General features: G+C 38.9%; 2 protein-coding genes across 3 annotated transcripts in view; one reads left to right on the top strand and one right to left on the bottom strand.

Annotated features, from left to right (window-relative positions):
- Positions 1-733: 733 nt before the first annotated feature.
- LOC125234742 (polyadenylate-binding protein 2) lies at positions 734-9,617 on the bottom strand. The gene is made up of 7 exons (XM_048141128.1): positions 9,467-9,617; positions 9,158-9,309; positions 8,028-8,175; positions 7,209-7,341; positions 6,445-6,574; positions 3,212-3,348; positions 734-1,792 (listed from the first exon to the last, which is right to left on the bottom strand). Exons 2-7 carry the CDS (start codon positions 9,248-9,250, stop codon positions 1,756-1,758), a joined length of 678 nt encoding a protein of 225 aa, XP_047997085.1. The 5' UTR covers positions 9,251-9,309; positions 9,467-9,617; the 3' UTR covers positions 734-1,755.
- Positions 9,618-9,796: 179 nt separating this feature from the next.
- LOC125234445 (SAGA-associated factor 29) overlaps positions 9,797-15,224 on the top strand; it is a 31,797-nt gene continuing 26,369 nt past the window's right edge. Inside the window, exons 1-5 of one of the 2 annotated variants that reach the window (XM_048140690.1) lie at positions 9,797-9,959; positions 10,044-10,152; positions 10,280-10,426; positions 11,427-11,552; positions 11,859-12,083. In XM_048140690.1, coding sequence (XP_047996647.1) covers positions 10,114-10,152; positions 10,280-10,426; positions 11,427-11,552; positions 11,859-12,083 — 537 coding nt within the window. In that variant the 5' untranslated portion in view covers positions 9,797-9,959; positions 10,044-10,113. The remainder of the gene's footprint in view (positions 9,960-10,043; positions 10,153-10,279; positions 10,427-11,426; positions 11,553-11,858; positions 12,084-15,224) is intronic. The other variant, XM_048140691.1, reaches the window with a different exon arrangement.

Here is a 15,224-nt window from a genome sequence, read left to right as displayed (position 1 = left end):
AATAACTTGCTGGTCTAAACTCAGCTTAACGAGAACAACACACGGGCGCGCCATCTGTCCCAGCTGTGGTGCTTTACTTAGGCCACACGCTATAACCATACCGAGCGCATCGATCAGCCGCTTAGTTCCAACGCGCGCCAATAGATGGCGCAAAAACTATATTGCGAAACGGGACAATGACGTCATCTTTTTCGTGCATGCTGCCCGTAGTAACGAGTTATTAGACGTTATCACGTCAAAAAACCTGACACGTTAGTGGTTCGTTTTGTATTTTACAAATTCCCATTTCACTTTTACTAAACTATACACATATAATAGCACAAACTATTCGGGAATTGCTCATCCATGGTCAAAGTATCGCTCAACGATATAGTTTTGCCTTGCGAGTGGCCAACTATAGTTCTCGTACTGTTGGTGCCAATTAGCCCTCGTGTTGTCACTGCTACTCTGTTGACGCCTACGGTCCATGATGATGCAGCCGTCTTACTGGTACTCAAAAAAGCTCTGCAGTTTTATCCCAGCAAATAAAAACTGCTAGTTGACGTGCAGTTCCATAAAAGTTGCAATCCGTCTGTATCACCTTCAGCCCTTAACCCTTTTCCAAGAATATAACTTCAACTTTAGCGTATTTGGCATAAGGTTTAAGTTAAGATTTTACTTTCATAGACATAGGGAGACATGTTTTTTATAAACAAAAGGTCAAATAAACGTAACATTGAATAAAACAACAGAATTCGCTCTTAAAATTAATCTTAATTATCATTTCTCATTCATTCAGCACATTTTTTTGCATTTATATAATACTTTTAGAGTGCTATTTCATTTCTTTTCAAAAAAAATATACAGGAAATATAAATTGACATAAATTAATTCACTGACACATTATGGAACATCCATTATACAACAAAATGTGACAAATTACTTCTATTTAAAAAAATGTAATATTTAATAGTGATCTTACAACGACAAGAAAAATCGGCACAACACAATACAAGAAAAATACTGTATATCATTATAATTGATAATTCATACTTGAAACTTGTGGCTAGCATTTCTACATACTCTAATGCTGTCTGCATTTTTGCATACCTTCACCTCGTATTAATAACATCTAATACGCGATTAATGCTACAAGATCGAACGTCTAACAAAATTATTAGGCACGCCTATCCACGCTCAACAAACGCTTACAATTAATTATCTATATTTAGATAAGATTCACACCGGTCAATAGAATTCCGAGTCATTTAAAATAATTTGTAGTCACCTTCATCAATATTAAATTTCTCTTACATACTATTTCAATTTCAATAGGCTTAAACATATACGAGCCGTTCTTCCCTTATATTTCCTATTTAATAATGTGTCTATATCTGCATCAACCAGACATAGGTAGTAGAATTCGTTCCGATGACCTCGGTGACACATAGCATTCACGGTCCGCTCGCGGTTCCGTAAATGTAGGTTAACAGTAATATGGTACTTTCTACCTATAATACTTTTTTCAATGTAGTCAGATCTGGCAGAACGACAAGCGGGACCGGGAGCACTATTTTGTAGACGACAGGTCCGGCAGTGGCGACGGTGCGGTGGAAAAAAACGTGTACCATAATCTAAACATAAATTCTCACGAGCGGTGCGGGCGGCTGGAGCCTAGTCCGGTGCGGCGGCGGCGTCCGGTCCACTAACGTTACAGCGCTATGGCTACGCGCGGCGCCGCGCCATCGCCAGCGGGCGGCGGCCCCTGCACCGCACTCAGTACGGGGAGTAATACATGCCGCGCCTGTAACCTCTGCGAACAAGGCACCACATTAATCTCTACCTCGGCCTCACCCACGCCACGGATGCACTACGATGATCATGCAAACGTCCCCCCGTGCAAACTGAAACTAGGAAGAGGAGGAAGTATTGAAAATACATATATCTTTATCGAAAATCTTTATTCATCATAATAGAGTAGAGTGGGTATAAATATGTTTTTTTTTGTCAACATAGTAAAAATATGGGGCTTTTGTTACAATTCTATATTGTACTTCTCGCTACTAACAAAAGATGTCACGAATGACCCACATGCATACCTATCATCATAAGATGCACTTTTGTTTGAGGACATAATTCATAAAATAATTCCATCAAACTCCTTTTGGAGAGGACCATGCCATAGACTGTGTCCACATAATGAAGCCAAACTGAGCTGCATTCTAAAACATTTTGTCGAGCACTACTATGTCGAATTACAAACAAAATTTAATTAAGGTACGATGTACACTGAATATAAAAATACTAAATAATGAAATACTAAACAAAAAAAGAGTATAGATTTTTTAGAGAGTAACGGGTTCCTAGTAATCCGGTCGGAAGAGCCATGCAGAAAAATGACAAAACCATCCAAATGTCTAGATTGTGTAATATATTAATTGTTTTCATTGGTACATACAAGGTTAAGAAAATTTATTATAGCGCCTTCTTTTTTGCTAGAATGGAATTCATTTTTCATAAATACATGGATATCACATAATCCAGACGTTTTGGAGACAGATATTGTTATTTTTTTTACATGCCTATTCTGATAAATACCTATTGAAACAGCGAGTGCAACGAGAGTGCATTAAATCACCAGTGACCTATATATAATAACATAAATTTAAACAATAAGTAGTTCATTCATCAGTAATCATAATTTTGCACTTAGTCAAGCACGACATTTAATACCAATTACTCCCCTTTCGGCCAATTAGCGTCCGTTTTTATTCCCGGAGACCAAAATTTTACAGTTATTTACACGGTAAAGACATCACAAATTATTTTTTATAATGATTTTAGTTACCGATTATAATACCGGACATAGAAAAAGTGACAACGGTTACCGGAAATTTATTCACAGTATTAAAGTAACCACATAAAATTTAGTATGCCGATGCATCAAGTATGTAAGAAATCGAAGAAAACTGTCAAAGTTTCCAGGAATAAAAACAGCTGACGGTAAATAAATATATAAGTAGAGCATAACATAAAGAAAAGAAACCATACTCGTATACAGCGATCATGCACAACCTCTATAGTGTAAAACGCTACGTCTACTGGTAATTCGATCTAATAGTGCGCGAAGAGCGTCCTCGGCGGGAGCCCTCGAGCTCGTCGTGATCACTCTGAGCCTCGCCCCGGGGCGGGCCAAGGGTCAGAGTGCGGGCGCCGCTAGTAGGGGTTGTACCTGCCGCGCCGCACGGGCCGGTAGCCGGAGTAGTAGGACGAGTAGCCGCCGCGGAACCCGCGCCCGCGCCCGCGCGCGCCGCGCGGCGGCCGGTTCGTGGACGACAGCCCCGGCTTGTTCGTGCGCTTCGGCATCACCTGCACCGGAAACAGAACAGGCCTCAACTCGCGCTCCGCTCGGGGAACGGGCCGCGCCGCGCGCTTCTACGATATTGAACCCGACCCGATACGACATTCAACTGACTGTGATCACTGTCAAATTAACTTTGATACTGTCCTACACTGAAATAAATACTATACACCAGGGATGTAACAGAGCTCTGCTTCTGCTTCCGTTTCTGCGGAACTTCCGTTTTGTTTTACACATCCGCTTCTGTTCCGGTTCTGTTATTTTTCAAACGGAAGTTATAGCGGATGTCGGAACCTAGCGCGACGGTGGGACATGAGCGGCGTACATCAAAGACCAACAGGTCTATACCTGTCATTCGCTCATCTCTCCGCTTGCCACGTGCTGCGATACTGAACATCAATCGCTTCATTCCATTGCGCGCCAATATTTGTCCTGTCCACCTAGTTAGTAGCGAGTGAACAACTATTCAGTGGTGCAGGGCTTATCTACGATCCCCTTAGAAGCAAACTGCCGGGAGATAAAGCTGCTAAGCTTTTGTTTATTAAATACAGTTTACTTCTTTTATAATCACTCCATTTAATTAAAAAATTTAATTGTGTGCTAACAATTACACATATAATTTTTACTGGTTAGTTTTGGATTGTATTATACTATCTACGAGTAAGTTTTCTTATCGTTTCTAAAACCTTTTACGGCATAATAAAGGTTTAAAAGGATTCTTGTGTGATTTTTAGTGATTACCCAAACAACTAAACATCTTAAAGTTCAAAGTGATTTAAATTTTTGGACTGTAATGAATAATATACTTAAGATAAAATATCAGGTAACTTTTCTTTTCGTTTTTAAAACCTAAGTGGGCCTAAAGGCTGATTACAAACTGCTAATTACAGGCTGAACAGTAAACACCTAAAAGTTCTAGGTAATTTAAGTAGTTTTGGTTTATGTTATACCTATGTGGTATTTTTTCATTTCGTTTTTAACGGTTTACTGACGATTCGCCAAAAAACGTTTCCCAAAGTTTCACATCCCAAACTATTATTCCCAAATAAACGTTTGGCAAAACAACTTATCGCAAATTGACATTTAGCAAAACTTTTTTTGGCAAGTATTTGTTTCCCAAAATATTTACTTGGTCAAATTTCATTTTACCAAATATTATTTAGTCAAAGGTATTGTTAGGCAAAATTTCCATTTCCCAATATATTGTCATTAAATGGCGCACTAGAAATTTGTTTGTTGATTTTATACTTTGTGTCCAAGATTTGTGTGAAATAATGTGTATGTAGTACTTTTTTTCCTCCTGCTGCAAATGTCAAGGATGACATTTTTACTTACATGTCCGGATACATTTTATTAAAAAGAAACCTTATGTTTTCAAGACCATTATGTTCTATTAATTTTTAATTACTTTAAAAAGCCATTTCCAGTTTGCTCACTGTCAACCTAACACGCTCCTCCTCGCTTCGCTCGTCGTCGCACCTAAACTGACCCTGTTACATTACATTTATGCCTTGTAATATTTATTGTCAAACGTGGTTTTGCATGGTGTAACTTGTAGAAACATTTTTTGACAAAAAAATAGTTGACAAAATAATTTTGTCCAGTAATTAATTTGACAAAAATAAAGTTGAGCAAACTTTTCATGTCCAACTGAAGCCTTGGGAATAAAACTGAAATTATCATTTGACAATTTTAAGTTAAATTTGGCAAAAAAATCTTCGGTAAGTAAATTAAATTAATCACGTAGAAATGAAAATGCAAATGCCTAAATATTTTCGAAATTTGCGATGTGAAATTTTGACCATACATGTTTTTGGGATATAAGTTTTGCCATTAAAAACGTTTGCGAAATAAAGTTTTGTCTAAATAAAATTTGACTAAGTAAAATTGTGCCAAATGATAATTTGACCAAACAAATTCATTGCAAAACATACCTTTGCCAAACAATACTTTGGGAAATGAAACTATTGCGATATGATTATTGGGACATGAAATTTGACGAAACGTTTTTTGGCGAAACGGCAGGACACCGTTTTTAACATCTATAACTTCCGCTTCTGGTTCCGGTTCCGCTTCTGCTTCCGTTAAACTAAATTCAAAACTTCCGCTTCCGGTTCCGTTAAAACCACATCCGTTACATCCCTGCTATACACCAAAGAAAAAGTGATCGAGCCGAACGGTGGCGACGCCGGGAATCGAACTCGGCTATTGTGGCCGACGTGATTACCGCTACACCACCTCGACCACCGTGATACCCGTCAAAAATTCTCGTTCAGTTTGATACTTTCAATTAGGCTTAGGGAGCTTGGTGTTCGAATGTTATTTGTAATTATGACTTTAAAAGCTTAAAAACTGTGTTGTTGACTTGCGAAAAACTTTGTTATCACAAACGAGAGCTTTGTGCAATTATAAATGTTGGTATTCTTCAGTAATAGCAAAGACATATGTAACTTCGAAAGAAAGAAACGAAAAAACGTACCTCAAAATCATAATGAAAAAGGTACGGTGGCCAAGATGGCGTTACACCTTTGGGGAACACTCGCCTAGATGGCGCTAATAAAAATATTTGACATTTTAACACATATCGAGCTAAGAATATGGGCCAAATTGTCAAAACTGAGGTTCAAAAGTTTTAAGCCTGTGATTACACATTTTACTTTGACAGTAACTCTCTATAATACTCAATCCTCTTTGATAATAGTATTAAAATGTTCGTAATGTTGGTATATTTTGACAAAATCATCCACAACTAAGCATTTCAAAGTGGAAAAAAAAGAGAAAAATTTCAATCATCCAGTTTGGCTTTGATGTGATGTTGAAAGTCAAACTACAGAATCACAGTTTAAAATATTCAATGGTTAAACGTGTTAAAGACGAGAATTGTGAGGCGTGTTGATGCACTTCCCACACAACTGAAGCACATAGGACTCAGTATCTCGGAAAAATGCTATACAAAACCAAAGGCTACATGAAGATATAGGGCAGAAAAAGGATGAAGTTTCACATACCATAATCAATACATGTAATGTAACTGACAATTGCAAACATTACATTCAACCTCTAACCGTCTAACCTTTTAACAATTAAAAATAAAACAAACTTACCTTAATTTGACGCCCCCTAAATAATGACTCGTCCATAGCCATGGCGGTCTGTACACTGTCTTTGTCTCCAAACTCTATGTACGCAAATCCTTTGGGATGTCCATCAAACTTATTACATAATATTGTAACCCTGTAACAAAACATCGTATTTATACTAAAGCAAATTGTGTTGGCGGGTCCACGAGTAAGGCACATCAGGCATTGTGCCCGGGCAGCAAACGTTCAAAACGTAGCCGTGCCTCAGCCGAGGAAAACTCGCATGCTGCTTCGACCGAGGTGTCTGCATTATCCTTTTGCCTGCCTTGTGGTGTTGGCGAGATTAACGACTTTTGTCGCGTAGAAAACTCCTACAGTCTTTGAATCCCATTTTTTCCTCATTGGAAATTAGATGTTGGATATCAAAAAAACCCTCCCTAATATATATTTATAGATCATACTTCCTTCAAACAAGATTCCAAATTCATACCAGAAAGCTATGAAATGTTTAATAACAATAATAACCAGAAGTTTATCTGAAATTTAACAAAATATGCTTGTTTTTCTGCCAGCTGTTAAAATATGTATATACTTTTACATTATCAAAATTTGTTCTTGCTGCAGGTTAAATAATGATAGGGCACAATTCAAATAATTTAAACTGAACCTCCTATATTTTTTCAAGATAGACCGTAGTTGAGAGCTACAATACGATTGGTCAGATGCATGCTTGCATTTGTTCACAAAATGTATGTTACAGGATTATAAATTAGATGTAAGAAAATTACCTATTAATTGAGCCACAGCCATGAAAATGTTGTTCAAGTTCCTCAGCTGTGGCCCCATAGTCCACGTTGCCCACATACACGGATCTGTTGTCTGCCTCTATCTTCTCCTCGATTGACATGTTCAGTGGACTTGCTGAAAATTAATTGTAACATTAGTATTTGTGATCTGAATATGCATATAAATTTGCATCAAAAAAAAGTTTTAATCTATTATAACTACTAACATGATATCATGTGAGGGGTGAGTGGTCAAATACAATAAGTTAACAAATGTTGTTTATGAAATTCGAACCATGTGCAATTTCTGTAACATTCTTGTTTCAATAGTAAAATAATGATTTATCGGGTTTGCCCACTCACCCCTCGAATACCTGCTGAATCCCTACAGACTGCATAAAAAACCGTAAAGTTTTCAAGAGAAAGCTACCACATTGTGATAATAAATGACATGTTTGATCAGCCTTATGCACAGGTGACAATGAACCTTCACTTGAGAAAGGCACTTTTTAACCTCTAACGCAAATACAATGGGGTGTTATAAGTTTGACGCTATCTTTTTGTTTGTCCGTCTGTGTGTGTGTCTGTCTGTGGCAATACAATGGGGTGTTATAAGTTTGACGTGTCTGTCTATCTTTTTGTTTGTCCGTCTGTGTGTGTGTGTCTGTGGCATTGTAGCTCCTGAATGGATGAACCAATTTAGATTCCTTTTATTTTTGAAAGCTGAATTAGTTGGGAGTGTTCTTAGTCATGTTCGATGGAAGTTGGTCCACTGTTGGGGGTTTTTACAAAATTTAAATATGGAATACACTATGTACTCACTGAGGCCAGGCGGGCTGCCCATGCTCATCTGCTTGTCCACCTCGGTCTGCATCTGTTTGAGCTTCTCCGCCTCCTCCTCCATCTCACGCACGCGCGCCTTGATGGCGGCCAGGTCGGGCACCTCGCCTCCTGCTGCCTCATCCCCACCCTGAAATTGTCATCATGCTATTACTCAAGTTTAGGTAGTTTGTCAGGGAAATAAGTAATTTGAATCTTTTTATCTACTCAGGGCCACCCAAGGAATAACCTGTGCCAAGTCTCAGTGCTTAATCATAAAATGCAGGGTGTTGTGCAATAGCGTCCCCAGTATTACGGTGTTTGATATAAGGGCTCCCAAAGAGCCAGTTAGCTTTGCAACCCTATTTAATGGATAATAAAGTATTAAATTTATAAAAAAAGGTTACTTTGGCTCTCAAGAAGAGCCTGCTGTCCCAGCTCATGGCTTAGACTCAGATTCTATAGGTTGATCACATTGTAAGTATTTTATTATGTAACTTAACTCGTCTCATGTACAATGCAGCGTAAATACATATATTCAAACTTCTAGGCACATTGTGATTTTCTAGAAATAAATCTACCCATGCTTAATACATAATGCCAAGTCAAGATTTGGATCTTGCACTGGTATCTGCAAATTATTTTTCTACACTGGAACCTTTTTCTACCTGGTTTCTTTCCTTTATTTTGTATTCTTTGGTTTATAACCAGACAATATAAATGAAAACTTGCTGTTATGTTTTGCTATAAATTTCAATGTTTAATTGTTGTATGAAAATATCATCATTATCAGTTGATAATAAAGGTAAAATGTTCAACTTGCAAACATCTCATAGATGTAATAAAACTGCTGATTTTAGCATAATTCTGCAATGCATAATGTGAATACATCCACATAAACATTCAGAATAAACTAGTATATTTCATAAAACACTATCCTGCTACTTCAGTAAGAGCTGAATATTATTATTAAACTTCACTATTTAAATACATATACAGCAATTTCAGTAAAATCATAGTATAAGTTTAACTAAAGTAATAGTGGCTGGTAATTGTTTTTCATAAAACTTTAAGCTGGCTATTGTAAATTACCTTAATTACAAATACAGATTGTTTAATATAGGTATACTTACGCCTAGGCTGCTGTCGGTCATGTTTAGGGAACCGTTGGTTCCGTCTAGATGATTGTTGTCAATCGAGTCTAAATAATCATCATTATCGGCCATGTCAGGGAACTTCTTGTATCATGAATAGAATATTTGAGGATTCACAGACTGTTGTTTACCTGAAATTTAACACTGCATATAGAAAATCACAGTCATCACTTAGAAATTATAAAGATTACGAAGATGCTACAGCGGTTTTAAGGCTATCGACGTACCGGTAACCAATTACGTTCTTAAGCGGTGACCTAAATAAAAAATATAGTTAGCACCACTTACTTTCGGTCAACCGAACGTTTTATGAGAGGGGAAATTTTAAAAACATATCATTATATTCCAGATATTTATAGATTTGTTTGGCAAAATACTGATAACCGAAAATTAAACGCCAAACCAAACACTACTGACAAATGACAATCAATGCTAATTAAAAAATATAATGACAGTTGCGGTTAGTCTATGTCCAAAAAGCCACGTCCACACGCGGAAATTTCTGGCCCTGCACACTTAATATAACAGTTAAAACCATTTCTTGAACATAGTGAATGAATGAAAGATTTTTTACATTCATCTCACAAAATGTCAGCTGTCAAAATTGTCAATCAAGCTTTCTATTTACCCGAATATTTATCATATCGTACTGTTCAAAAGCTTTTTGTATTGTATTGTAAAATACAATAGAAATAGTGGTTTGTTTGTATACAATATTTTAACTAATTTAAAATTCAAACTAATGGTTATCAGTTTGACTTGGCGTGAAATTGCTATCCTGGTAGTATTGTTATCGTATTTTACATTCCAGTTTGTAAATTTTCATGATCAAATATAATTATTGTTATTATCGTTATCACTTCAGGTATTTGTGTGCTTTACTTGGCTACACGTTGGATATTTAAGCTGGAAATTGGCAGCAAAGTTATCCAATAATGCCGCTAACCGCTGATGTTGCGGCACAACAAGTGCAGGTGATCATTGCTTATTAATTTTAACAATAAATCGTATTTTATCCTCACATTTTCATTAAAGTCGTTTGATGAAAGAACATATTACTGTACCAGTGGAACTTATTTTTTTAAAATTATTTGTTATCAGGAGCGACTAAGAACACTGCATAGGCTGATATATGAAATTGAAGCAGAAAGAGGTCGCAATGAACAATGCATAGAGTCCATACTGAAGGCAGAAAAAGCAGCTGAGTCTCCACCATCAAATGAGGACTCTTCTGGATCATCTCAACAGGTACTATAAGTTTTTGACTACCTATTTCAAAGTTCAGTATCTAAAGCTTGATCCACATTGGTTGTATGTGATTGTAAAACTAACTGAATAGATGAGCCACAGGCTCGCTTCCAACTACTAATTGCATCTATATCTAAACTTTGTCTTGTAGCTGTACCATTGACAACACTTAGCTGTACATTTGTAATCCTTATTACAAGGGCGTAGTCTACCAATGGTTAGCTAAGAGTGTTGCTGTTAGTACATTATAAAGGAGAGGTATTTAAATCTGGTTAGATTACAGCTCATTACATCATATGTTCCAGGGGCCATAAATATCAATCAGGCATTATTATTATTATTTGTATGTCTTTTCCAGTTCTCGGGACCATGGGGTCCCGGACTTTTGGGAGGCATGTGTGGGGCCGAAACCAACAGCACAGAGGCCCTTTTAGACACTTTAATGTAAAGGCAACGGATACACGTGGCGGATACCATCCCCGAGTGCACAATATGATACATCCGGAGATGGTCCCCGCCAGGTGTAAAGACTATTTCAGTGCAGCACTTTTGTGCTGCGATGGGAACTAAGGTCATAGGCTATTGTTGTGCAAGTTGGATGGACTGGGTAATGGTCTATGGGGGGAGACTATGACACCTGCCATGACAACTAGTCTCAGGATTGTAAAAGACAGACGGTGACTCGCCAACTCATTGTGTGGGCCCTGCAAAACGGCCGCACGCACGGTGCGACAACAGAGCAACACTTCAAGTGGCTGAAAGGTTGTCGAGAGGTGAGACTGCGGTAGCCAGATCTCGGTGATCCGTTCAGCAGGCCGCCGGCGTTATGACATTTTACACTTCCAACCTGGAATAGGGGTCCACGGTGTCGCCACTCACCGTCAGCTCGCCACAAGCTGCCCCCGCGGGTTTATTATTATTACAACTACCTGCTTTCAAACAATTTACACTATACATTATCCAGAATTACTCATTCAAACTTTGTAATTTTTTTCTACAGCAAATGCAACTGAAAAGCTTGTACAAAGCGGGACTTGCAGCGGCCGAACAGGAAGAAAGAGTGCTTCGCGCAGCTCTTAATCGGATATACGAAATCAGAAGTATTAAGAATGAGAGACGCATTCAGGTATGCCATATTTTTTCAGTTTGAAACTCAAAACAAAATAGGTATAGTAAAACATAAATCTGAAACATAGTAGTATTCTGATTCTATTGACTTTCGAATTTCTGTTTTAGTCATGGCTTTTTGTCTAAGTAATATTCTATATTATTTTCTTCAAAGCTCTGTATGTTACACCTTTGAAAAATGCCTTTATGTAAAAATTAGTAAAACACTGTTTCATAAACTTGTGGAGGTACCTAGTACTCAGGTAACAGACTGAAGCATCACTCGGGTGCCGAATGACTAAATTGATCTGTAAAATATTATCAGGCCCGGCACGCCGGCAACAAGGAGACCATCGGTTGCGGAGCGCTGATGAAGATGCTGCTGTCGGCCGCCGCCACGCTGCCGCTGCACGTGGGCCGCGGCGGCGAGCGCGCGCCCGCGCTGTGCGGCGCCGTGCCCGCCGACCCGGGGCACGTGGCGCGCCCGGGAGATGCTGTGGCCGCGCTCGTGCGCGTCTCGGATAAGGAGGAGAACTGGATCTTGGCTGAGGTCAGTGCCTAATAGCCTATCGTCAACTGATTACTGTACCCTACATATTTATGTTCTCAAATCAGGATATGTGTGAATTACGTGCCACAGAAATAAATATGTGTAGAACTCACAGAACTAAATCAAGATAGAAGGAAAAAGTGTATCTACTTCGCGTGCGAAAAAGTTAAATAGCGAGCAACATTGTTCGCCGCGCAAGTCAGTCTGCTCCCGACCGCTGCCCGCGAGTGACATACAGTGAAAAATACAAAATGGGTCGGTATTCGATAATTAACTGTTCAAACACCACCAATAAAAGCAAGGGTGTTAAACAAAGTGTTTCCTATCATCGGTAAGTACCATTTGTCCTAAAATATTTTTTATTAAATAAAAAACACGATTTTCCTATTTTTATCATCAAAACATTAGCTGACGTACGGCCGTCAAACTAGTTTTCCATTGCGGCTTTAATTTGACGAGTCCGACTTGGCGTGCGTTTAAAACAAGCGATATAAAAATAGGCTATTCAAACTGTCGAGACAAAGTGAAGGTAGATTTGTTATTTTGTCCGTCGAACTCACGTCGAACTTAAGAATAGTGGTGCACCACGGAACTATATCGTCATGTATGCTGCGATTTCCTTATTCGATTTAAATCGATTTTGCGAAGCAGTGGAAATTATAATTATGTTTTTATATTGTTATGAAACTATACATATAAAGTACGAGTGAAAAGTAAATTTAACTTTAAAATAGGTTAAATTTAACTTTAAAATAGGTTACAGTTACGGTATTAACGTTGAATTTGTGGTCGGCAGAAAAACAAATACAAACATAATACGCTCTATATTTATTATGAATAAAAATAACTCTAAAAATGTGTTAATGGTTAATTATATTTATATATTACTAAAAGTTGTAACAAATAACATGAGGATAATGCTGTGAGTACATGGTCGATTTTCTTAAAAATATTACGAAATATTAACTAGTATTAATACCTACCTACTAAAATCTTTGTTCCTGGCCTTAGGCAAATAATATACCTACTAGTGAATTGTTTGTCATCACACGAATACAGGTATATACTTACTTCATTTCACAACGAAGATGAACATCCGATATTTTTAACTTCGGCGGGCATCCCGCACTCAACCTCCACAATCGATCGAATGGGTTACGCGGCGACAACGTTCCCATCACTAAAGTACACTCGTGACGTCATAGGCTCGACACAAAACGTTACACGCTCGGTTTCGCTGTTAATCGCCGAGCATTTTCCTTCTATCTTGATTTAGTTCTGTGGTAGTTAACTTTACAATCAGGGGAGGGGCCTAGAAAAGGTGGCCTAAAAATAGTTCGTCTCATATTTTCGCATGTGGCTAACCGCGGTCACTTGTTCACCACTTAATGCGGTCGAAAGAAGAAGAATGTAAATAAATCACAACAACACCTTGTTTTAGGCACCTGGAACGTGCGAACTCTCTTAGACAGCGAACGCAATATATGCCCTGAGAGGAAGACTGCGCTAATAGCTAGGGAACTGGCTAAATATAACATCGATATCGCCGCCATCAGTGAGACCCATCTCGGCGACTCAGGTTTTTTACGTGAGGACCTGGGTGGATACACCTATTATTGGAGCGGGAAACCACAGAGTGAAAAAGCAGCAAGTGGAGTGGGATTTGCTATACGTAACAAGATAGCAGGGTCTCTACTAGATCTTCCAAAGGGCATTAGTGACAGAATAATGACGTTGCGACTTCCATTAACCACAAATAAATTTATTCATCTGGTCAGTGTTTACGCACCCACCCTGCCATCCCCTGATGATGAGAAGGTCAAGTTTTATCAAGAACTTCGAAGCGTCCTCGGAAAGATCCCACCTGCCGACAAAATAGCTTTGCTTGGTGATTTCAATGCTCGCGTTGGCACTGAACATAGTTCGTGGGAGGGAGTCCTCGGGCGTCATGGAGTTGGGAAATGTAATACTAGCGGATTGGATCTTCTCACTCTCTGTGCTGAATTTGGACTTTGCCTAACAAACACGTGCTTTCGGCTGCCAGACAAGTTTAAAACCACATGGATGCACCCACGATCCCGGCACTGGCACCTCTTAGATTATGTCATAGTACGCCAGAGGGATATGGCTGAAGTTCTCATCACTCGAGTGATGAGGGGTGCTCAGGGCTGGACGGATCATAGACTTATTAGATCCAAACTGCGTATTGAACTTAGGATTCCACGTCGAGCTCCACACAAGATTCCAGCAAGGTTATCGTGTGTTAGGTTGATCAACGATCAAGATCTTAGTCGGCAACTAGATGATGCGTTTGGTACAGCTGCAGGAGATATACCAGAATATGTATCAGTTGATGACCATTGGCAAACGTATGCTACTTGCCTACATAACTGTGCGTCACAAGTAATTGGCAAACCGCAAAAGAAAAACCAAGACTGGTTCGACGCTTCAGACGCGGATATCCGGAAACTTGTTGACGATTTCAGACGCTCACTGCGTACTTGTAACGTCGCTGAAAGAAATGCGGCACAACAACGACTGAAACTGAAGGTTCGTCTCCTGAAGGATAAATGGTGGACAGACAAAGCAACCGAAATGCAGCTATATGCAGACACAAATCAAACCGGTAGATTCTTTGAATGTCTCCAGGGTATATTTGGTCCAAAACCGCAGAAAATAGCGCCTATATACAGCAAAGATAAGAGCTCCCGACTGACAGAGCAGTGCGACATTCTTAGCCGATGGGCAGAGCATTTTAGTGAGGTTCTAAACCCTCCAACCCAAACCACTGACTTACAATACATTGAGGCTATCGAAAGCTTGCCCACACAAGATGACCTTGCTAATCCTCCATCATTCGTCGAACTCAATGCAGCAATAAATAAACTGAAAAACTCCAAGACCCCAGGGTCAGATAGCTTACCGTCAGAATTATACAAATATGGCGGACCTAACATTAGAAGCAGACTATTTGATCTTGTCAACAAAATATGGGAACGTGGAACGGTGCCGCAAGACTGGAAAGATGCCTCCATTTGCAAGCTATATAAGGGCAAGGGCGATATTTCTGACTGCAACTCATACAGAGGCATCTCACTCCTGTCGACTGCCGGCAAGGTTCTTGCTCATGTAATAAATAAA

Source organism: Leguminivora glycinivorella, chromosome 16 (assembly GCF_023078275.1).
Source record: "Leguminivora glycinivorella isolate SPB_JAAS2020 chromosome 16, LegGlyc_1.1, whole genome shotgun sequence".
Taxonomy (NCBI): Eukaryota; Metazoa; Arthropoda; class Insecta; order Lepidoptera; family Tortricidae; genus Leguminivora; species Leguminivora glycinivorella.
This window is presented reverse-complemented; position numbering and strand designations above follow the sequence as displayed.

What these genes read in the sequence shown, in the direction of transcription:
- LOC125234742 (XM_048141128.1), bottom strand. Translation starts at nt 9,250, where the DNA reads ATGGCCGATAATGATGATTATTTAGACTCGATTGACAACAATCATCTA. An exon ending in GGGCAGCCCGCCTGGCCTCA is followed by an intron (nt 7,342 to 8,027) that starts GTGAGTACATAG and finishes ATTAATTTTCAG; the next exon opens with CAAGTCCACTGAACATGTCA. An exon ending in TTAGGGGGCGTCAAATTAAG is followed by an intron (nt 3,349 to 6,444) that starts GTAAGTTTGTTT and finishes TTTCCGGTGCAG; the next exon opens with GTGATGCCGAAGCGCACGAA.